We start from the raw sequence: 23,355 nt of genomic DNA, 5'->3' as shown, positions 1-23,355 counted from the left end.
TTTTGTTTTGTTTGGTTGGTTGGTTTTGTTTTCTTTAAGGTTTATTTAATGGATGAGTGCTCTATCTGCTTGTATACCTGTGTGCCAGAAGAGGGCATCAGATCCTTTTATAGATGATTGTGAGCCACCATGTGGTTGCTGGGAATGGAACTCAGGATCTCTGGGAAAGCAGCCAGTACTCTTAATCACTGGGCCATCTCTCCAATCCTTTCTTTTGAGACATGGTAGCTCTTTGAGACAGGGTTTCTCAATGTCCAGGAACTTGCTCTGTAGACCAGACCAACCTGAACTCATAGATCTGCCTTTCTGCCCCTGCCCCTGCCCCTGCCCCTGCCCCTGCCTCTGCCACTCAAGCACTGGGATTAAAGGCATGCATCACCACTGCCCAGCAAGGATATTTATTGACCCAATTATTTTCACAACAGAACTTCAAGAATTTGATAAGCTGGGTGCATTCACACATTATCCGTGTTGTTAGCAGGATGTACATCCCAGATGGAGCAGATCATGTAAAGGGCTTTCTGCCTTACCCATGGAGCAGATCATGTAAAGGCTTTCTGCCTTACCCATCTGAAAACTGGAAGCGACCTTAGTCACACCTGAACATGGGAAAATTGCCATGAAGACTGATTTATACACGTGTTTTCATGCCAGATGAAGCTGGCCTGTGCCTTTAATCCCAGTACTCAGGAGGCAGAGGCAGGCTGATCTCTGAGTTCAAGGTCAATTTAGTCTACAGAGTTCCAAGACAGCCAGGCTACACAGAGAAACCCTGTCTCAAAAAAAAAAAAAAACAAAAAAAAACAAAAACAAAAACAAAAACAAAAAAACAAAAACAAACACAAAAACAAAAAACCAAAAATTGTGTGTGTGTGTGTGTGTGTGTGTGTGTACTAAAATGAACGTTTTAGTTGGGGGCCTTACCAACCACTTCATAAGCAAATTACCTAAGACAGGGTAGTGTGGCAACTCTCATCCTATGGCCAGCTTTGTGGTAACTTGTTGAGAATACAGTGGCTTAGATCATGACAAATTGTGTGTTAAAACATGTTTTGTTTTGTTTTGTTTTGTTTTTTAATTATTGGATATTTTCTTTATTTACATTTCAAATGTTATGCCCTTTCCCAGTTTCCCCTCCAGAACCCCCTATCCCCTCTCCCTGCTTCTATAAGTGTGTTTCCCCCATCCACTCACTCCCACCTCCCCACCCTGGCATTCCCCTACACTGGGGCATCAAGCCTTCACAGAACCAAGAGCTTTTCTTCCCATTGATGACCAACAAGGCCATCCTCTGCTACATATTTAGCTGGAGCCATGGGTCTCTCCATGTGTACTCTTTGGTTGGTGGTTTAGTCCCTGGAAGCTCTGGGAGGAACATGTTTCTTTATATATATATATATATCCTTTATTTACATTTCAAATGTTATCGCCTTTCCTGGTTTCCCCTACAAAAAACCCCTATCCCCTACCTCCTTCCCCTGCTCACCAATCCACTCACTCCCCCTTTCTGGCCCTGGCATTCCCCTACACTGGGGCATAGAGCTTCACAGGACCAAGGGCCTCTCCTCCCACTGATGACCGACTAGGCCATCCTCTGCTGCATATGTAACTGGAGCCATGAGTCCCACCATGTGTTTTCTTTGGTTGATGGTTTAGTCCCTGTGAGCTCTAGGGGTACTGGTTAGTTCATATTGTTGTTCCTCCTATGGAGTTGTAAACCCTTCAACGCCTTGGGTCCTTTCTCTAGCTCCTTTACTGGGGACCCTGAGGAACGGGTTTCTCAAGTGTGAAATAGATACAAGACTGCAGGCGAGAGTTCAGAATGCCAGCTGAATGAGCTTAACTTGTAGACTTGAACTTGGAATGCTGCTGTGAAGGTGGAATGTGGTTTAATGACCTTGCTCCGCTGGCACACCTTGCTCATAGAAACTGGTCTGTGAGGTTCTCTATTGTGACTGGGATTCCGGGAACGCAGGAGGATTAGTCAAGCATTTGTAAGCCCTAGGCTCACTTACTTAAGTGTCCTGGTTAAGGGTTATTATGAAGTTAGACCTTCTATATTTCTTTGGGAGGCACTAAATTTTAAAATGTAGGCTTTCAAATACCTAGCTAATATTTATGGCAGGGAACACAATTTTTAAATGAACTTTTCTAGATACACCCTTGGAACTCTGCTTTCATGGATTAGGAATCACATACAGTGTTAGGTTTTATGTCAAAATATTCTGCAAAAACAGTTGTAAACAATAGATTAACAGGGTCCTCCTAAGTAATGTAAATAAACCACATCTAACACATTTTGTTTATAATGAAATTTACATCGAATGACTACTGTAATGAGAGTAATAATAAAAATAAGAAATATATTGAACAAGGTAAGACTATTTCCAGGGCAGGGTTCTTAAAGATATGATGAAGTGTGAAACAGTTGGAGCAAAGACAGCAAGTACCAAAAGACCAGAGAGGACACAACTGAGAGGATGCTCAGAAGACAGTCTGAAGGCAAAGTGCACAGGAGAAAAAGGACGAGAGGCCAACATCAACAAGGGCCGAATAATGGACTGGCTTCAATGCCAGGCTAACTTAGAATTGTCTATAGGACTTGCTTTGACTATTCAGGATGGAAGTGTCAAGGGATCTAGATAAACAATTCTGAAGGACCAGAGTGACTAGAGGCAAAGCAAGCTATAGGGAATAATCCCACCCCACCCCCCTCCGTCCTCCGCCGTGGAACACATAACAACACATAACTTCAGGGGTTAGACCAGAACACAGACATGACACTTCCCTCTTGTCCCATGGTGGGTGTGCTGAGCTACCAGGAGGCACCACAGCCTACTGTCTAATATGGAGGGGACTTTGAGTTACCCAGGCAAGGCTCCTCACAGTTTCAAACTTTCAAGTAACGTATATCTCGTTAAAATATAACAAAAGACCCATGAAAGATTGTGTCCTAATGAAACGCATTATTTGGCTCAGATCTGGGCATGTCAAAGTATTACACTCAATTGACCACTGTTGTTTGACTCCTGGAGGTTCACACGATGCAGATTTGGTCCTCTCTGTGGGTTTTTCAAGATGGTGGAAACTTGAAGAGATCCAGATTAATGTGAGGGAGTTAGGTCACCAGATACACTGCTCTGAGAAGGGATAAATGCCGATTCCTCAGAAGTCAGTTGTCATGAGAGTGATACAAAGGACATCCCCTGTACCTGCTTGGCTTATACTGTAGATGGCCACTTCCCTCTTCTCTGACACATTGTGAAACAGCCAAAAAGGCCCCCGGAAAAGGCCAACCTGATGGAGCTGCCGGATTCTCAAGTTTTAGCATCCAGAAGGACAACCTACCCTTTCCTTATGAAATACCCAGCCTTTGGTATTCCATTACAGTAAAAGAAATCCGACTAATCTAAGCAAGCACAGTGCAGTAGTAGGATGGCAGTTAGATACTTGTCCCTGTGTATGTATATCTTGCCTGATATACCCTTATAACCAACAACACGCCTGTGTCAGACAACAGGAGTTAGGTGTTTATACCATATGGGGGTGTACCTTCACCTTGTAAACTCAGAACAGATGTCAATAAGATTTTGAAAGAGCGATTACTTTTTGAAGAATAGGGCTAGAGAGATGTCTCAGCGATTAAGAGCACTGACTGCTCTTCCTAAGGTCCTGAGTTCAAATTCCAGCAACCACATGGTGGCTCACAACCATCTGTAATGAAATCCAATGCCCTCTTCTGGTGTGCCTGAAGCAACAGTGTGTGTGTGTGTGTGTGTGTAGCAAATGGAAAAAAAAAAAAAAAAAAAAAGAATGTTCTTCAGGTTTACATCTGTTCCTGGTCTTCCAGACAGGGTTCAGGGTGGATACTGAAGAATTCAAAACAGACAGATAGGATTTTAAAACTTCATCTGTGTCTGTGTCTAACACCTACAAGCCTTAAATACAATTAAATCAACCAGGGATCTTTGTGATTTCCCTCCTCAGTTCTAGGAATAAAATTCAGGACTCCATGCATGCTAGACAGGCTCTGCCATTAAACCATATGCTCGGCTTAACATATTTAGCTCTTTAAAAGGTATCCAGACAGGGGTATGTGAACATCTGTTCTTATGTCTTTCTTTACTGAAATGTTACCTACAGATATAAGAAAATTCTCTGATGTTGTAATGCTGAGTTCAAGGAAATTTGATAAATGTATAGAGTATAATAACCTTTGTCACCTCAGCCACAGAACAGGTCACACCTTAGTGCCCCACCTGCAGCCGCTGACTGCTTCCCTGGTGAAGTCTTCACAGGTGACATTGGACAGCAGGCACTTTTCTGACATCTTCCCAATGCCTTGCACACTAGCATTTCTCAGGCAGTACTCCTTTTTGTTGCTGAGTTTTAATGTCTGCATAAGTCACAAACTGTTTATCCATTTGCCTGCTAATTTGCACTTGAGTTGTTTTTAATTTTAACCATTTTTACTAAAATGGCTAAGAAAAAATGGATCTCTCTCTTGGGTAAAATATCTAGTAATAAAGAACTATTACTATACCGAGAAATATTTGAATTACTAAGTTATCACAATAAAGGATATAAATACTTTTCTTATGTTATAATAAAATTTATTAGCTGAATCTACGTAAGACATGTTGAAGAATCTGTAGATTTCCTTACCCTAAAAATGGCAAACACAATCACATACATCCAACATATTCCAGGATAATATTTAAATATTGTTCTTTACAAATTCAATATATTATAAATCAAGTAACATAGCGCAGTCAGACTATTATTTAGACAAGTAAACCACACATTAAGAAATCTGCCGTGTATGTAGCAGAAGATGGCCTAGTCGGCCATCATTGGGAAGAGAGGCCCCTTGGTCTTGCAAACTTTATATGCCTCAGTACGGGGAACGCCAGGGCCAAGAAGTGGGAGTGGGTGGGTAGGGGAGTGGGGGGAGGGGGAGGGTATGGGGACTTTTGGGATAGCATTTGAAATGTAAATGAAGAAAATACCTAATTTTAAAAAAAAGAAAGAAAAAGAAATCTGCTGTGACTTTTAATAGAAAAGATAAAAGTTGAAGAATCTCTAATTTAAAAAGTAACACAATTTCTATTGGCCCATTTTTAAGATAAAAAATATAAAATGCCCAGGTTAGACTCCATTCTCTTTAATTAAAGAGAAAAAATGTGTTTCATTTGTCCTTAGGCTAATCTCCCATATCTAAGTCTCTAAAATATAAAACTTTTAAGTATCCGAATCCAGGGATATAAGCTTTCGCTTTCAAAATTTCATAGAATCCTAATGTTAGATAATTATGATCACACAAAAACCTTACCACTGAAGATATCACTTATTTAAATAATAATAATAATGCCATCTGCAGTTGTAAACTAGGTCATCATTATATAATACAAAAACTGACTAAAGAAAATTTCCAGAGCTCTTAAATAGCTATCTTTAAAAAAAAAAATGAGTTTTTTTTTATAATATTCTGGAATATAGAGAAAGATACATGAAAATTACGTCAAAGAAACTTCAAAAGCAACAACAAAAAAACATGTTTCTTCAAATTGCTTTCTTTCTTCCTTTCTTTTTTCTTTTTTTTTTTGGGGGGGGGTTGTTGGTTCTTTTCAAGACAGGGTTTCTCTGTGTAGCCATGGCTGGACTAGAACTCCCTTTGTAGAACAGCCTGGCCTCAAACTCACAGAGATCCACCAGCCTCTGCTTCCTGAATACTGGGATTAAAGGCAAACACCACCACGGCCTGGCTTCAAATTGCATTCCAAAGTTCCCAAGAAGGGCATCCTGACTGAACTAAAGAAGATAAAATGTATTCCCTGATAAATTTCTGTAGCAAAAACTAAAACTTCAAGCAACATATAAAATGAAGAGTTTCCTGGTACCTATCATAGTATTTACATTCCCTTATCTCAAAGACCTGGAAACACAATGTCAAACTGACTGGTCATAGAAAATTATTCTAAAAGTACAAATGGATGTCACAGGCAAGGAATCTGACATTTTGACATCCCCACCCACCTCTGTGCCACCTCCTCCCACAGCACTGGAAAAGATCAAAACCGCCTGCCACAGACGGGGTGCCCAGGGTGAAGAAGGCGGGGGCAGTAAGGCACAGAAGACACTGCCTGCCACACAGTGGCCACAGTGCACGACGACACCACCTGTGTCCACCAGGCCCTGGAGCAAGGCTCTGTCTGCCGCATCAGTGCACCCAGTCCTTTGGATGGCGCAACACTTCCAGAATTTCAGCTTCTTTGGAATTCTCTGGGGGAGAATGCATGTACTCCCATCTACGCATGTCCAAAACGAAACAAAACAAAAAGCAAACAAAATAACAATAAGTGACATACATAACTAATGGAGAATAAAACCCTAGGAGTAAAAACAATGCATCGTTCCTCCACCACTGTGACTACTATGTCTCTACTATACTTATATATATATAAATCAGCTACTTAAGAGGGTAAATTTCTTAATAAGTCTTAGGAATATCTGGGTTAACACTAAGATCCTTTCATTATAAACTTGGGTTTCATAAAGTATAGAGCCTTGGGTAGTACACAGGTCGCTTAAGTTTTACACTACACATGCATCTTTCTAGAAAGAAGGCTGTGAGGAAAGGCCAGACTCAGCTTCCCACTTGCTCTCTCCACATCCTCAGATACAAAGCTCACAGGACATACATCCTGTCACTTCTTACAAAATCCAATCTGGGCTTTATTCTCCCACAATTTTCTTATAAAAATCAGACAAACATACATGAAGTATTAGGTAACACACTGTCAGGGCTAATGTGTAGATTCTATGAGGCACAGGAAGTTCCTATGACAGGAGTTACTCACTATATGACACTGAGTTACTATGTCAAGGGTTACTATGACAAATCGGCTTCTTACCTTGCTGTTAGAGGTAAAGACATCAAGATACTTTCGATCCTGGATCCTGGAGTAAAGAGGCCAAACTTGGTGCCCCGATCATACAACAGATTAAATTCCACATACCTGTCAGAAAGACACCACATAGTAGTAAAGGTGTGTTGAGTGAAACCTTTTAGAAATCCTTAAGGTGCGGAGCTTCTCTCCAGATCTCCCTACCAACTAGAGCCAGCACACAGCTTACAGAGCCCAGCGAGCCCTCTCCTCTGGAAAGCATAAATAAAAGGGCATTCTACCCGCCAAACAATTGGATGCAGATTGTGCCCAACACAGAGCAACCACCAATCAGCAAGGTTATGTTCTCCCCGTGAATAAACAGTACAAATACAAACTGGGACCAGGCACGCACGACAATTCAGAAAGAAGCAGCATTGTTTCCTGGGTAACCCAGCCTGGGTCCTCGCTGTAGCACAGGCATTCAGGAAAAGGGCTTCATCAGGGGCTCACAGTACTACACTAGGAATACCCAACTTCTATAGGTTAAGTGCCAGGAACTGCTGAGCAAGAAACTTACGACTGCTGCTGCTACTACTACTGTTATTATTCTATAAGGAATGGGTTTATATTATTCTATAAGCAACAGTGACTAAAACAGCCGGGATCTGCCTCCTTCCCTGCCGGAGTTCACGGCATCAACAGAGATGGGACCACTCATCCCTCCTCTCTTTACAGCCATCACTGTGAAAGCTACAGCCTCGTTCTTCAGTGCTTAGCTTAACTTGGTTTTGTTTGTTTGTTTTTGTTTTTGTTTTTTTGCTTTTTTTCTTCACGAAAATATCTTGGTATCAAGTAAAGTTAGGCTCAGTGTATTGTCCAAATTTTCTACTAACAGTTAGGGAACCAGATCTGAATTGCTATCTAGCTTAAACATCTGTTTCTGATGTTAACATCATAGGATTCGAAAGTCTCTTCAGATTTAAACTTGTACTTTCTACTGTCCTCAAGAATTCAGAATGATTCATAAAAATGTTTTTTTAGGGGTAGGGGAGGGATGAGACCTATATAGGGGATATAGATGACAAGTTATGACTACACTAAGAAACTGAAGCCAGCGCTGACCATAAAGGGTCTTTGCGATGATGCTGGAGTTATCTAAAGCCCCAGAGTCTACTGCTATCTCCCAAGCCAAAGATAACAGTGGCAGAGAGCTTCTCTTTTGAACATTAGTGACCTACTAAGCTATGAGTGAGTAACCTAATGTGCCACACACATCTTCTAAGTCAAGAGAGGGGACAGGCAGACACACAGACAGACACAGCAGAACTCACAGAATCGCCAGTCATCAAATGTGAAGATAGACAAACAAACAAACAAACAAAAAAACTATTGTTGGTAATATTGCAGTAAAAGCTTCACCTATGTAGGCTTCATAAACCTTTTAGCTCTGCATACAGAATATGTCCAAAACTGAACCAGTTCTAATTAGCAATACCATCCCTACTGAACTATGAGCCATTTTCACCATGTCTGTTATGCCTATTTCTATAGTCAGTGCTATGTTTAACCTCAGGGTACCCGAGATAAATCTAGAGAAAGGGGGCCAGAATGGGAGGCCTATGGGTGACAAATTGGCAGGGGTGGGGGCCTTGTATTTCTTTAAAATTTTCTAAAAGAAAACTGACTCTATTCTCACTTCATTAGGCTGTTACACAGGGACCTGACAGGACACACAGTTATGTAAGTAAAACAAACATCCAATCTCAGAAAGGTAAATACAAACATATTTTATCTTTAAACATGGAACATGTAAGTTGACTTCTTCAAGGCCTCTTCAAGGCACAGCTTTAGCTCCTTAGGGCTCATGTGCCTAAGAGTTAACAGGAATTAGAAGAACTCAGGCTATGACTGTGACTTATGGTACACATGCAATTAACATGACCAAGAAAACTGCCAGGAGCTGGGAGAGTGGGTGTGTCGAGCTGGCTCATGAGGGTCACTGAGCCTGAACACAACCTATCTTGCCACCTATGAATTCATCAATAGAATCAGGGGCCGAGGTTAAGGATGGGTGATACAGGAGGACTTTCACATCTGGTGTGCCATCAGACCTGCTGTGTAGTTTGGGCTAAGGACTTACTGGTAAGGACACCTTATGGTCAGTATATGATAACACCATATATACCACAGGCTTCCTGGGAAAACCAGACACACAATGCCTCCCTCATACGGGGGTTGTGCATAAGAGGTCCAAAATAAGTAAAGGTGATCATGAAGACTGTATTACGATAGCTCCTTCATAAATATTTAAGATGAATATCTTAAAGCATGACTCGGAATTTATAAGCAAAAGAAGAAGAAAAAGAAAAAAAAAAAAAAACCTTAAATGATGCCCTCATCTTAGCAGAAGGTAGAAGCTGTCACTGGGAAATGAAGAGAAAAATTCCCCAAGTACTTACCACGTAAATGCCTACCACAAGTACACATACAGGTGAATTAAGTAAACCTTGTGACATTGATTATACAACGTCATTAAGTTAATTTTTAATGTTCGTCTACTTAAGAAAAAAAAATCACCATGGATTAATATGACTAGTTATAAAGTATTTAGTCAAAACAGCACAACAGCCACTGTGCCTGGAGGACCTCCGTGTCTGTGAGCTGTGCAGACTGTTCACCCTCCTGTCACTCACCGCCCTCTCCTCAGCTGCTGCCAAAGCTTGTCCCGGGGGGTGTAGGAGTCATCGCAGTGCTTCTTCACAATGGGAATATAGGAAGGGACCACGGCCTCAGCACACGTCTTCACGAAGCAGAAAGCCTCCTCCTTGGACGGGGAGTCAAGATCGTCAAAGAAGATGCCGCCGATGCCCCTCCGCTCCCCGCGGTGTACTATAAAGAAGTAGTCGTCACACCTAGAACGTGCAGCAGAGAAAAAGCATGGACTAAAAGATGAGAGATGCAGGCGACTTGAAACGATCCCCTGGGTTAAACGCCTGCTCCTCGGCTCACCCCAGCAGTATCTTTGTTTTCTATAGGACTGACTACAAAACTAGGACTCTAGCCAGACTTTCTACAGCTACCAAACAATTCAAACCAAGCCAATCTAAAGGACAAGCAATACTAAGAACTTGTGCAGATAAAGCGAGAGTGCAGCTGGCTACCATACTTCCTAAGACTTCTGGGGGCACCGCTGCTTTTACAGGGGGTAGGGGATGAGGGTCTCCTAACATGGGCACCAGCTGAGGTACGAGCCTGAGCTTTTATGTGCCTAGTCTCAATTCAGCAAAAGCAGAATGCTGTCAAGAATTTTAGTATTTAGTATCTCTTTCAGTGTTAAAAGCGGTGACTCTAAAGGATGCACAACTAGGGAAAAGGCTGTCAGAGGAAACGCTTACAGAATGTCTTCATGTGTGTTAAAGTTTAACCTCCTGACCGGCACAAGAAGCCATCAGTCTACTCTGGGTGCTTTCATCTACCGTCTAAAAAAAAACAAATCTCCTAAGACATCACTTACTAATGCTAAACATGGAGAATAGACCTTAACTTGGAAAGAGTTCTTTTGATGATCTTTATATAAATCAGGCCTACAGGCAAGTCTTTTCAAACAAACATAGAAAATACCAGTGTCGACAGCTCACCATTTTTTAAATTTGGGGTAGATGTCTGGCCCATGCTGATCACAAGCTTCCTTTAGAGTACGGTGGAAATGGACAGCATCCTCTTGGTTCAAGTATGTCGGTGTGAGGTCACAGCCACCCCCAAACCACCAGTGTGTGTTACCTACGAAAGCAAGGAAGCTGAACCTAGGTTGCCTTGAGACTAGAGCGCACCACTGGTTATATGAGCAAGCTTAATTCAGCAACTTAATTCATCACCATGAAATAGGTGGCAGTCAAAGAACATCTAACCGAAAATAGCTCCAACAGCCAGTAAAGCTGAGGCTGGCAAGACGCAAACGCAGAAAGGAAAGGAGACAGGAAGTCAGGGAGAGAGAAGAAGCCGGCAGGGAAATGGGATGGAGGACCTCGAGTATTAACAGTCTGGACAGTTGGTCTTGGCTGTGAATCTCAATGCTGGCTTAACATTAGAATCACACAGCTCAAACGCTGATGTGTGCATGGGTGCTCATGTGTGCGTGTTCATTGGTATAGAGGCCAGGAGTTAATGTGAGATGTCTTCCTCAATCATTTCGCAATCAGACTGGCTTTGAATTAGTGTTTCTCACTAAAACAGGTTACTAATTAGCTATAATGCCTGGATCTAGATATCCTCCTGTCTATTATCCTTAGCTCCTGGCTTTTTAAATGATTGTGGAGTGGGAACTCAGGTCCTCATGCACTGTATATAGTAGAACACACACACACAAAGACACACACACATAAAGTTTGTATACACGCCCCAGTGGCAAGTCCTCAATTTCAGAAATAAGAACTTTATATTTGCAGAAACTTTGTGTGTGTGTTGGGGGGGGAGTGAAGTTTGTGTTCACAAAACTCATTCTGTGAGGAGGAAACATTGGATGAGAGATGGAGTCCCATTCTGATGTTTCGGGTCCTTATACATCCTGCCAAGATTAAGCCTCTGGGATATCCCTGGAAAATCCTAAATGTTTGTACTTTCTCTCTTTTTGATAAAGTACCTTTTGATTTTTCTTTTTTTAATACAGTCTTGGAACAACCCTTAAGAGGCTTACCATCGGCGTCCTCTACTTCAAAGTATCTATAGTTGAAATGCATCGTGGGTGCATAAGGATTCTTGGGGTGAATCACAGAACTTACACCCATAGCAGTAAATGGCAATTTACCTGGAAAGTAAAACAACACAGTTAGATGCATCTAGCCGCCTGGCTTGACACATTTACTCCCTCATGATCTCTGAATCCGCTATCAAAGGCTGCTTTGTAACTTGTCTCTGAGTCACAATTTTCACAATTCACGCATGCGGACACGCTTACTGGGTGTCTTAGTCAGGGTTTCTATCAACATGACCAAGAAGCAAGTTGGGGAGGAAAGGGTTTATTCAGTTTACACTTTCCACTTTGCTGTTTATCACCAAAGGAAGTCAGGACTGGAATTCAAGCAGGTCAGGAAGCAGGAGCTGATGCAGAGGCCATGGAGGGATGTTCTTTACTGGCTGGCTTGCTCAGCTTGCTTTCTTATAGAACCCAAGACTACCAGCCCAGAGATGGTCCCACCCACAAAGCTCCCCCCCAACCCGTGGATCACTAATTGAGAAAATGCCCCACAGATGGATCTCATGGAGGCACTTCCCTAACTGAAGCTCCTTTCTCTGTGATAACTCCAGCCTGTGTCAAGTTGACACACAAAACCAGCCAGTACACTGGGCATACACATCCAAGGGCAGTTCCAGAAAATAAATAAATAAATAAATAAATAAATAAATAAATAAATAAACAAACAAATAAATAAGCTATTTTTAAGTAAAACTGGTGGGAAAAGAGTTGGCAGGGAGAGTTACCAGACTTACTATCTTTCGTCTTCAGAGTTTTTCCTCTGCCTCTCATTTGGTTTGCTGCTTCCTCAGAAAGATTCCCATGAACGACGGAAATGCTCACCCCAGCCTTTTCAAACACTCGCCCGTCCTGAAGCACACAGGTGATGCCACCTCCTCCTGTCCATAGAAAGAGAAAGCCAGAGGATAGAGCACCGTCATACGGAAGACAACTCTCCCATGAATGTGGCGGCATGAAGTGCCTGCTTCCTCCACTAGTTCCAGAACCATCTGTGATAGCATATATATTTTCTATGTGGGATAAGTTGGCTTAGCTCTGTGTCTTAAGCTCCTTATACTAGGAAAACATGCATCCAGATACAAACCACTGAAATGGCTGCTTCTTCCATGTTCTCGTGCCATGGCCTAATAACTCCAAGGAAGTTTCTTCAGATATCACCAGAAAGAATCCGTTTGTTATTCACAAAACAGAAAGCTAATGTTACAGGCAGGCATGGGTTTACCGAATGGTGTTTTACTTTCACTCAATACAAGAACTCCATATTCCTTCCCATTTTTCGACTCTCAATTTTACCCTATTACCTTTAATTTTTATATGCAATTCAAAAACATAGCTATTCAAACTCTTAAGGGGTTCAGAGTCTAAAATTAAGTAAAATTTTATGTGTGTGTGTTTAATATTTTTTTTTCTTTAAGGCAACAGGTCACCATAAAGTCATTGTTCTCAAAGACTGATGACTGAGTTGTTTTATTTCTAAGAAGCAGGGCACCATATTCAAGATCACACCACCGGAATGATTTAAGTGCTGACCACGTTTCTGACATTCTGAGTTCTCGGCATATATTCATTAACTATGAAACAGAGGTGGAAAACAGTAACTTCCAAAGGTTACAGAGCTAGCTATCTAGTGTTTGACATTGTGTCTGGGTCGGTCAGTGGCTTCTACCCTAAAGCATTGCAAGATGAAAAAAACATGAAAATCAGACTGACTCCCATTTAATATAGATGTGGTAGCATCATAACTCAAAATGTATTGATGATATACTGTTATATTTCCAGCTTGGAAAAAGGCAGAAATCCTCAAGTTTAAAATTAAGGCGGGAGGGGAGAACAGGGAAAGACTACTGTGTTTGGAACAACATGGTCACCAATACATGACTCAACATGAATGGCATTCTAAGGAATCCTTCAAGAAATTTGATGATGCAATTTAGTAAGAACTACTAGAAGACGAATCAAATATTCCTTATACAACCCGCCAAAAAACAGTGGGGAGACTCTTGACATAGAGAATCTAGCAGACATAAAGGATCAGTGTTTCTTCTGCCTCTAATAGGACAGGGACAAATGCACCCAGATGGATAAATAAAGGGGGGGGGGCGGGGGGCGAGATCTGTTCAGTAACAAACTGAACATGAAAGCTTCACTTTGCTGCCTGCAGATGTTCTTTAACAAACCTATAGAAAAAAAGTGCAACTATGAATTGCCAATATTTTCAAGTGACTTGTCCTACATTGTTGGCACCTCTGGGTCCACATCTGCAAGCAGAGAGCGAATAGCTCTCTCAATGTCAGTCATTCAAGTCTGTCCCTTCTGACAGATCACCCCCCACCCCCACCCCCCTGTAAAAACTGTCCACTTTAAATCCCTAATCCTAAACTGCTACTGGTGCCCAACCAAGAAACAGGAGCTCTCTCCTCACCTTCTTTCCTCTCCCACCGGTCCACAGTGAAGTCGGCGACGCCGTCTACCTGCGCCAGTGCCCGACACACCTGAGCCTGGGTCTCCATAATCATCAGCTCCATCTTGGTCTTCATGTCCTCGGGCCTCCTCCGCAGCTCCCGCAGCTCGGTCACCGGCGAGGACATAAAAGTGCTGCAGCGGCGGGCTATCTCGTCCCCGTCCTCCTCCCGCCGTCCAGGTGAGGGGCTCCGCGCCCCGGAGCTCTTGGGCACCATCTCCGCCCGCTGCACGTGCCCGAAGGCGGCGGCTGCCAGCCCTGCCAACCCCGCCAGCGTCGCGGCCAGCCCGGTCCCCAGCCGGGACCCGCCTCTAGCCCAGGGGCCGTAGCCCAGCCCGCGGCGAGGCTGGGGACCAGCCGTGCCAGGCAGCTGGCAGACGCGGGCGGACGCGCAGCGCGGGGACGCGGCGCGCAGCTGAGCATAGTCGCCCAGCACCACTTGCCACCAGGGGCCCGAGCCCAGTCGGCCCAGCCGCAAAGCCATCTCCCGCCCGGACTGGGCAGCTCCGATCCTGCAAACCCACCGGAGCTCCCAGGGTCCTGAGACCCAGACTCCCCGCTACTGCTACGTGGAGTTCAGAAAAGCTCCTGCTAGGTCGCAGGCTGCTGGCGGGAGCCGAGGAGGCTGCTGGGAACTGTAGTCCGGTCCTATCGCCTCCTGCACTCGTCTGACCGCTCCCGGAAAGAGCAGATAAGACTGCACCCTGCGCACAGAGGTGGGTCCTGCTGCTCGCACGCGGGCCTCCTGTGCTGCCAGAGGACTGTGGAGGTGCTTGGACTGATAAGATAGGCGTTTTAGTCACGTACACCTTGGATTGCCCTGCTCGCTCACCCACAGTGAGCAAAAGTGGGGCTAGAAGGCTGACGACAAACGGGCGGAAATAACGACTCGGAGACACACCCCTTGTCTTAGTCCTGGCTGTGGGTCTGGAGGATGCACCCTTGTCCCCCCTGTGCTTGACTTACCCAAAGAGTTCAGGGTAGTGGGCTCCTGAGTAGATCCAGAGAAACTATTCGCACTCCAGTTTACTATCCTGGATCTCTGTTCTTTCCCATAGCCCTACCCGTTGAAAATATGAGGACAGAAGCTCGCACATTTATTAGTTTTGTTCCAAGCATATATCATTGCCAGCATTATTTTATAGTATCAGAAGGGCTCATTTGCCCTTTAACTATCCTTGATGATTCTAATTTCTACTAACAAATAATAATCGAGGCCACTGGTTATTCTTTCACAAGCTTCCACTCTGGCTGTAGCAGGAATTGGAGCTCAGTGGGTATGGTTCTGACCCGATCTGTTCACTCCCCTGCTTCTTACACAAATGCAACCACAAACTACCTGGAACAGCATGCGTGCTCAGGCCTGGCAGATAAGAGTGTGGCAGGCAAATGAATTCACCGAGAAGTGACGAAGCTTGCAGAGGAGAGAAACCCTTAACTTTTAGCTGTAGTGTGCCCTGGCTGGAGGCCAACTTGGAAGAGAAGGGAAGATAAGAATTATCTTTTGGAAGGTTGCCTGGGTCTGGCTGGGCCTCCTGGTGATAAATGAAGCTCTTTAATGAAAAGGAATCTCTCTAATTTTCTGTAAGAAACTTCTCCTTTATGCTCCCGCTCTGCTAATGTGAAGCTAGCCAAAAATAAGCCAAACGGGAAATTCGGGAGACTTGCCCAGACAAATAACTAATTGTGTACTTACCCTGAACAAATTGAGTACTAGCTTCCAGCCTGTTTGGATGTCTCTCTCTCTCCTGTCCTCTGATTCCACCTTAATCTTAATGTACAGTGCTTAATGGAATCCTTAAAAACAAACAAACAAACAAACAAACAAACAAACGGATTTGTATGAGAAAAAAATAAAAGCCACCATCTTCCTAGAAGGGCATAGTGGCACACATATTTAATCCCAGCACTCAGAATGCAGAGTCAGGTAGACCTATATGAGTTTGAGGCCACCCTTGTCTACTTAAAGACTTTCAGGATGGCCAGGGCTACATAGTAAGACCCTATCTCAAAAGAAACAAAACCAGTCACACACATACATACACACACACACACACACACACACACACTTCCTGGTAGCTTAAATTATTCCCAAGTCCTATTTGTAGTATATGAAGATGTTCCCTCTATAAGCAATTTGATGCATCCGAAAGCTGCTGTGGACAAATAAGAAGTCAGTAAGTTGTAAACAGAAGCTATGCAGTAGGGGTGCTCATCTGCGTGTAAAACTGGCTCACTTTTGTGTGCTATGATTTCATTCTCTGTGTAACCCCACAAGCCAGGACATTCTGATGAGCTGTGTGCTACCTCACTAGGTACAAACATACAACTCATCTTCAAACTCCACATGCTTCTCCGAATCCTTGCTAAGTTGATCCTTCCCCTCTTAAAAATAATGAATTTTACTCCCTGATATTAGTGTATTCCTTTTCCCTTTTAAGAGAGCGTTTGATGAACCCACTTTATTTCTCTGGTATGTGTATTCACACATGCATGCACGCGTGTGTAACAATTAGTAACAAGGTATTGCTAAACTTGGCCTTGTTAGAACTCTAATGCCGTTGAAAGAGAAATTAAATTAACAGAAAGTGAAGGTTTTGAGATTTTAATATTTTGCCCTAGATTTACATTTTAAATTTGTCATCTTCTTACAGATTGAAAAAAAAATCTTAAGAGATCAGTTGACTTAAATCAATATATAGTTAGGCATAGCACATACCTGTTCTCCCAGCACAACTGAAGCTGACACAGGAGGACTACTCAAACTGTAACATCTGTATTACAACCTTATACATTAAATATACAATTTAATTTAGTATGGTTGATTTAACTTGTGCTTTCTTTAGTTAAAGTAACTTTAATTGGCTGTTCAGAGAGATATGTGAAGAAACCGCTCAAATATTCCAAGAAAAATTTATGTATGAGACAGATTCACAGCGCCTGTCCCTTCTGACTTATCTTTTGTCCTTAGCTTCTCTCTAATTCTTTTTCGACAGTAATCTGGATGCAGTTTGATCACAGTGACTCTGTGGCTGAGACTGTGGAAGTTTCGTAGAATGCCTTGGACAGCAGGTAGTTGAGCAGAGCCTGTGTTCTGAGGGCACCTTTGAGCACATACACTAGGCCATGCTGCTTACTGCTTTTAAATATCATGTGATTAAAGTGCAAATAATTTAAGGAATGAATTTGTTCCTTAAGTCTTATAGATATAGACTCTGTCCATCTTGGTTCCGTTGCCCACCTTGGGAACCAGATAATGTAAGGATTTGTAACTTCCAAATGTAATTAGTGTTTGGGATTTGGGAAGGGGATGGTGAAACTGAACCATGTTGTCTCTAGCAGACAAAAATGAGAAGTTAATAACACAGACTCACATTAAAAGGGTGAATAAAACTCAGGCCTAGCAACCCGAGTTTGATCCCTGAAACCGATATGGTAAAAATAGAACCAACTTCTGTAAGCTGTTACCTGACACATGGGAGTTAAAAAAGGGGGGTGGGACTGGGGAGCACACAGAACAGTTGTTTATGGATGGGGACGGAGGAGAGAGCATGAGGTAAGTATTTAATTCATTTGGCTAATAATATAGGTATTTCTTTCTAGTTAGCCAAAGTTCTGAAGGTGTTACATTTTCAGGGGTTTAGGGCTTTGTGGCCACATGGCCCCATTGATAGTAAATGCTCTTCTCCAACCATTCTTCTGCCAAGGGTCGGTGGGCAGGTTGAGTCACTTGGAAAGAACTTGGGAACAAGGTAGTGGCATGTGAGCATATGTGCTTGTTTTTAAATTTTATTTATTTTATTTATATGATGGTGTACTGGCTGGTTTTGTGTGTCAACTTGACACAGCTGGAGTTATCACAGAGAAAGGAGCTTCAGTTGAGGAAATGCCTCCACGAGATCCAGCTTTAAGGCATTTTTCTCAATTAGTGATCAAGTTAGTGATCAAGGGGGGAGGGCCCATTGTGAGTAGGGCCATCCCTGGGCGTGTAATCCTAGGTTCTGTAAGAAAGCAAGCTGAGCCAGCCAGGGGAAGCAAGACTGTAACATCCCTCTATGGCCTCAGCATCAGCTCCTGCTTCCTGACCTGCTTGAGTTCCAGTCCTGACTTCCTTTGGTGATGAACAGCAATATGGAAATGTAAGCAGAATAAACCCTTTCTTCACCAACTTGCTTCTTGGTCATAATGTTTGTGCAGGAATAGAAACCCTGACCAAGACATATGAGTACACGAACCAGAAGAGGTCATCGGATCCCATCACAGAGGGTTGTGAGCCACCATGTGGTTGCTGGGAATTGAACTCACAACCTCTGGAAGAGCAGTTGGTGCTCCTAACCACTGAGCTATCTCTCCAGCCCCTAAAACCAGTCAGGAATAATGAGTCTTGGGTACCTATAGAGGAGCCCTCCTCATACAACAATGAGAAATTCACCGTTGCTTATGTGCACCTCTCTTCATTTCCTTCATGTCTTTATGGCACTCACAACAAAAGGTCCTGACTCAAGAAAAGCAAATCTGCTCCCAAGGCTGCCCCTAAACATTCATCTCATCGGCAGAGATAGATCACTCTTGGAGAGCACGCATTCAAGAAGTTCTGTGTTTAGCCATACTGACATCGTTTTAAATTTGGATGTCAAGGATCAGTTCTCTTTGTTTTCAGCATCTATCCAGAGTCATCTTTCTATCCCATTCTTGGAACCTGCTTCTTAGAAGTAGAGAGAGTTAGGTGAAAGCAGAGAGGGGAAAACCACATTTGAAAGGCTTTTTGCTGTATAAATGGGGGTGTGGACGTCCAGGGGTCCAAGGGCTAAGGATGGACAAGCAGGCTCACACAGAAGCCTGCGTAGAGCAAAGTGTTCAACAAGAGCAATGGATCACACCAAGGACAGAGGAAAGCAGCTGGAGGGCCTCCGGTGTAGGGTCACTGAAGCAGTGCAGGAGGCCTCACAGAATAGAGTGAATCAGTGCATTATTTATGTATCTCTGTCTGATCAACAGAGAATACAGTGCCAAATCAAGGGAAGTATTGGATCTAGGAGGCCTCCAACTGCCTTTGAGACAAGAGCTTCAGAAACAGCGAAGCTTCTAGCTTTCCCAGTACAGAATCAGAAGCTCAGGTCTTCAAATGAACTCTCCCTCCTTCAAACCTCACTTGGCATGGTGATGCTGAACTGTACAAAAGACCCCTAAGCAGAAGCCAGTGTGCTGTTCTTAATCATAAATGGAAAGTGTTATGTCCTTCTGGGACATCATTAATACTTTTGCCAACACATCACATGCAAGCGATAATAAATTACAAAGAGAGATGTGAGTTGTTAATTATTTATATTGAAAAGAAGAATGTTTTAGTTCTTTGTACTTTCTGAGCATAACTTGAGCCAAGCTTGCCCTCTTCTTACTGTGTAAGATCCTGGAGCAGGAATCCTTCCTGAGCCTTCCTGAGTTGTCACACTAGTCTCTATTCTGGATCACTTCACTTTCTCTGGGCCATCTTTATTCAACACAACCAGGTTCTTAGTGTATGTTAATAAGTTTGACTTCTTTAACTGCTTCTTTAAACAAGTGTATCCAGGGCTGAAGAGATGGCTCAGTGGTTAAGAGCACTGACTGTTCTTCCAAAAGCACTGAGTTCAAATCCCAGCAACCACATGGTGGCTCACAACCATCTGTAATGAAATCTGACACCCTCTTCTGGTGTGTCTGAAGACAGCTACAGTGTACTTAGATATAATAACACATCTTTAAAAAAAACAAAAACAAACCAAGTGTATCACATTTTAGTGTGGGGTGTGTGTGTGTGTGTGTTACATGTTTACCACAGCACCCTATGGAGGTCAGATGACAATTTGCTCCTCCTACCATGTGGTAACCAGAGACTGAAATCAGGTCATCAGGTTGGGGGCAAACACTTTTACCTGTCACAGGATTTCCCTGTCCAATTACACTAGGGCAGCAGGAGGCCTGTGATTGGACAGGGAAAAGGGAGGCAGAGCTAAGAGTTGCAGAGACAGAGAGCATCTCAGGGGAAGAAGAAGGAAGGCCAGCACGGAGGTGGATGTGAACCAGCATGGCATTAACCAGCCATAAGTAGTTATTTTATTATAAGGATAGAATAATTCAGATAAAGTTTTTATCATTATCAGCTGGTTCTGAAATTATTGTATTGGCATCTTGAAAAATTGGGAATTTGTTGATACATAAATCTGATTGGTTAATTATAAGCTTCAAGAGTCTTGTTTCTACTAGGGAGATCAGTGTTGTTGTGGCTGACCATGGGGTGAATGCAAGAGGAACTTGGGAGCTCCAGCCCCGACAGAGAGTTGGTGGGTAGAGACAGAGTTAGCAGGACCTAAGTGGAGGCCCAGAGTTGCCAGCACCTGTTCAGGAACATGCCGGTTCTTTTTTAATATTCCCCACAACATTTACCTGCTAAGGAATCTCACTGACCCTTTCTAGAAGTTCTTAGGGATGTTAATATGATGTATCAGATATACTGAGACACATTTCCTGTATATTTTGTCAAATATTTTTCTGTATGTTCATATAAGCATAGTTGCGCGTGAAACAAATTTGTATTGGTGGGCATTCTGCCTTCCCAGATGTGTATAAATCTAATCCAATACTTGAAAACTCGGACAGAATAATGGATGAGCTCTCTAAGCAATAAGACTCTTTGCACCTTTACTCCCAGCACTTGGAGGCAGAGGCAGGAGGCTCTCTGCAGGTTCAAGACCAGCCTAGTCTACAAAGCAAGGCCAGGATACCCAGGGCTACTTTGAACCTGTTCTACTTTTAAATGTGTAGTCTGAGAAAATTGATAGAGCAGCATTCTGCACCCCCAGATCACTGCCTGTTGACAGTTGCATCAGAGAGAACAAATAGCATCCCTGTTTGATCCTCTGTCCTTGGGGACCTTGGACTATGGGCACTTGGCTCCAGTCTGGCACATGTTACATGTCACCTCCTGTTTGGAAAAACAATCTAATATGGAAACAGAGAGATCTACACACATGTCACTGAACAGTTTAATAAATTCTCATCCTTCCACCTTCCATAGAAAAAGGACAAGAGGAGAAGATAAGAAACACAAATCTGAAATTATTCCTGTTGTGAAATAAACTGAGCAGATCCTACTTAAGATGACCGGTGGAGGAAACCCCCTGTAGCTGTGGTCAGACTGCCTCTGGCATAGTGCCCATAGTGTTTCCCTCATGTGAGTTGGGATATAGACTTCTAGTAATAAAATTAAATTTTGAGCTGAAGAGATGGTTCAGTGGGTAAAAGCTCTTGCCCCAAAAACCAATTTTGAATAGGGTCCCGGGGACCCACTAGGTAGAAGAAGAGAACTGACTGGCATAAGGTTGCTTCTGACCTCCACAAGTGCTCTGATGCATACAAGCACATGTGCATATATACATTAATTAATTAAATGCAATTTAATTTTTTAATGAAATTTCAATTCCAAGAGTACATGAGGGTTGATGACAGTTATCTGGCACTATTCATGGACTATCGACAAATTTGAATTGAAGGTAATTTAAAGGGTCAGTCATTGTAATGAACATAATTTATCTTACGACAGCTGAAGAACACATGTATCAAATCTCATGCATGAGAGGATATGAAAGAAGGAAAGAGAAGAGGGAGGTTATGTAAATATCGTATTATGATCTCACATGGTGTAACAGTAGAGTATATCCACTAGATGGTGATCATGTACTAGCAATACTCAAATATTTACCGATATATGTAAATATTTCTTCTGGTTGCCAATGGGCCTGTGGATCTGCAATTTGGTGAAGGGTACATACTAGCATGGTTAAGAGGATGGCCTATGGAGTCTAAATGGCAGGCTTTGAAACGTGGGTTTTCCAATCGAGAACTAGGGCAGTATTTATTTGAATTTCCTGATCCTAGGCTTCCTGATCCATCAGGAAGGTTAGAAATAGAACCTATCATTTAGAGCTGTTGTCACCAACTCCTTAAAATTCAGGTTAAATTAAAACACAAACATGGGATAATTATAAATACATTATCACGAGTACTGTTGTAACAAAGGTGTTCACAGATTTTCTCTGTGAACTATAGAATACATGGCTATTTTTTAAAAATAATGATGATGGTGATTCTCCCTCTTATAGTACAGCCTATCAAATCCTAAGTTCTGATCCTCAGCCTCAATAATTATGGAATGATGGCCACCAAAATTACAAGGTAGTAAATGGGTGAGGTAAGACTGGTTTTGCACTTTGTTTCAGACTTTATACTTTACTCAGAAGTAGGTGGAATCTGTTACAAAGGGCACTAAGACAGAGGTCAGATAGCAAAACCAGATTTGTACTTGACATGATCACATCAATAAGAGGAGGGGGCTATGGAAATGAAAGATGGATCTGGAGTCAAGTAAACAGGAATTCAGGTCAATAAAAGATTGCCTCATTTCTAATCTAAGGATGAATCTTTGGAAATGCTAGAATTATGCAGATCTATGACTCTAATGATAACAACTTGAACCTCACAAATGTTTTCTTCTTATGGGATAAAAAGTCTTGGGAGTATAACAGGTTTAGTCTAAAACTTTGCACATAGCTTCCCTGACACAGTTCACATTGCAAAGTAATCCTGCGGGCTCCTTCCTAAGTTTTGAGCATTCAGTCCCACAAAGAGGAGTCTGTGAACTTTGCAACCACAAGGAAAAGCTGGGCTGCTTTTCACAGAACACACCAAGAAGGACCAGCACTCCTCAGAGAGCCAGGCTGAGCTTACCTAATGTGATGGGTTTCCCAGAACTGTGGGCGCTTTGAAGTGTCTGACCCAAGAGATACTGAAATATATTTCAGTTTCCTTTTATCATCCTGAGCCAGAATGGGTGAGGCTGCCTGGGGTGGGGGGTGGGGGTGTGGATCTAGCAAAGAAGAGAATAATCATTGTGGTTGGGTTTAACAGTGTCCTTTACACACTTATGTCTTGAATGCTTCCTCCCAGCTGATGAGGATACTCTCAGAGCCTGTGGAATCTTTGAGAGGTGGGGCCTAACTGGAAGAAATGTATGGCCAGCAATAGCCTTTGAAAGCAATAGTCAACCATTGTTTCTCCCATGTTGTCTGTTTCCTGACCCACTGTGCTGTCAACAGCACTGCCTCATGTGCCCTGGCCTCCATGAACTGAGCTGCCCCAGACTTCCCTGCCATGATGAACTGAAACTCCCGAAAGCAACAAACCCAACTAAAGCTGCCCTCCTGTAAGCTGTC

General features: G+C 42.8%; 1 protein-coding gene across 1 annotated transcript; it reads right to left on the bottom strand.

The window, feature by feature from the left end:
- Nucleotides 1-4,591: 4,591 nt before the first annotated feature.
- Cpox (coproporphyrinogen oxidase) lies at nt 4,592-15,139 on the bottom strand. Its single transcript, XM_021185432.3, has 7 exons — nt 14,066-15,139; nt 12,378-12,521; nt 11,584-11,694; nt 10,529-10,670; nt 9,584-9,802; nt 6,915-7,019; nt 4,592-6,308 (listed from the first exon to the last, which is right to left on the bottom strand). The coding sequence occupies exons 1-7, from the start codon at nt 14,586-14,588 to the stop codon at nt 6,221-6,223; spliced, it is 1,332 nt and encodes a 443-aa protein (XP_021041091.1). The 5' UTR covers nt 14,589-15,139; the 3' UTR covers nt 4,592-6,220.
- Nucleotides 15,140-23,355: the final 8,216 nt, after the last annotated feature.

The sequence above is a fragment of the Mus caroli genome, unplaced genomic scaffold, assembly GCF_978045245.1.
Source record: "Mus caroli unplaced genomic scaffold, Mus_caroli_1 scaffold_17, whole genome shotgun sequence".
Lineage (NCBI taxonomy): Eukaryota > Metazoa > Chordata > Mammalia > Rodentia > Muridae > Mus > Mus caroli.
This window is presented reverse-complemented; position numbering and strand designations above follow the sequence as displayed.

What these genes read in the sequence shown, in the direction of transcription:
- Cpox (XM_021185432.3), bottom strand. Translation starts at nt 14,588, where the DNA reads ATGGCTTTGCGGCTGGGCCGACTGGGCTCGGGCCCCTGGTGGCAAGTG. An exon ending in AACTCTGAAGACGAAAGATA is followed by an intron (nt 11,695 to 12,377) that starts GTAAGTCTGGTA and finishes TTTACTTTCCAG; the next exon opens with GTAAATTGCCATTTACTGCT. An exon ending in TCTTTACCTCTAACAGCAAG is followed by an intron (nt 6,309 to 6,914) that starts GTAAGAAGCCGA and finishes GGACATGCGTAG; the next exon opens with ATGGGAGTACATGCATTCTC.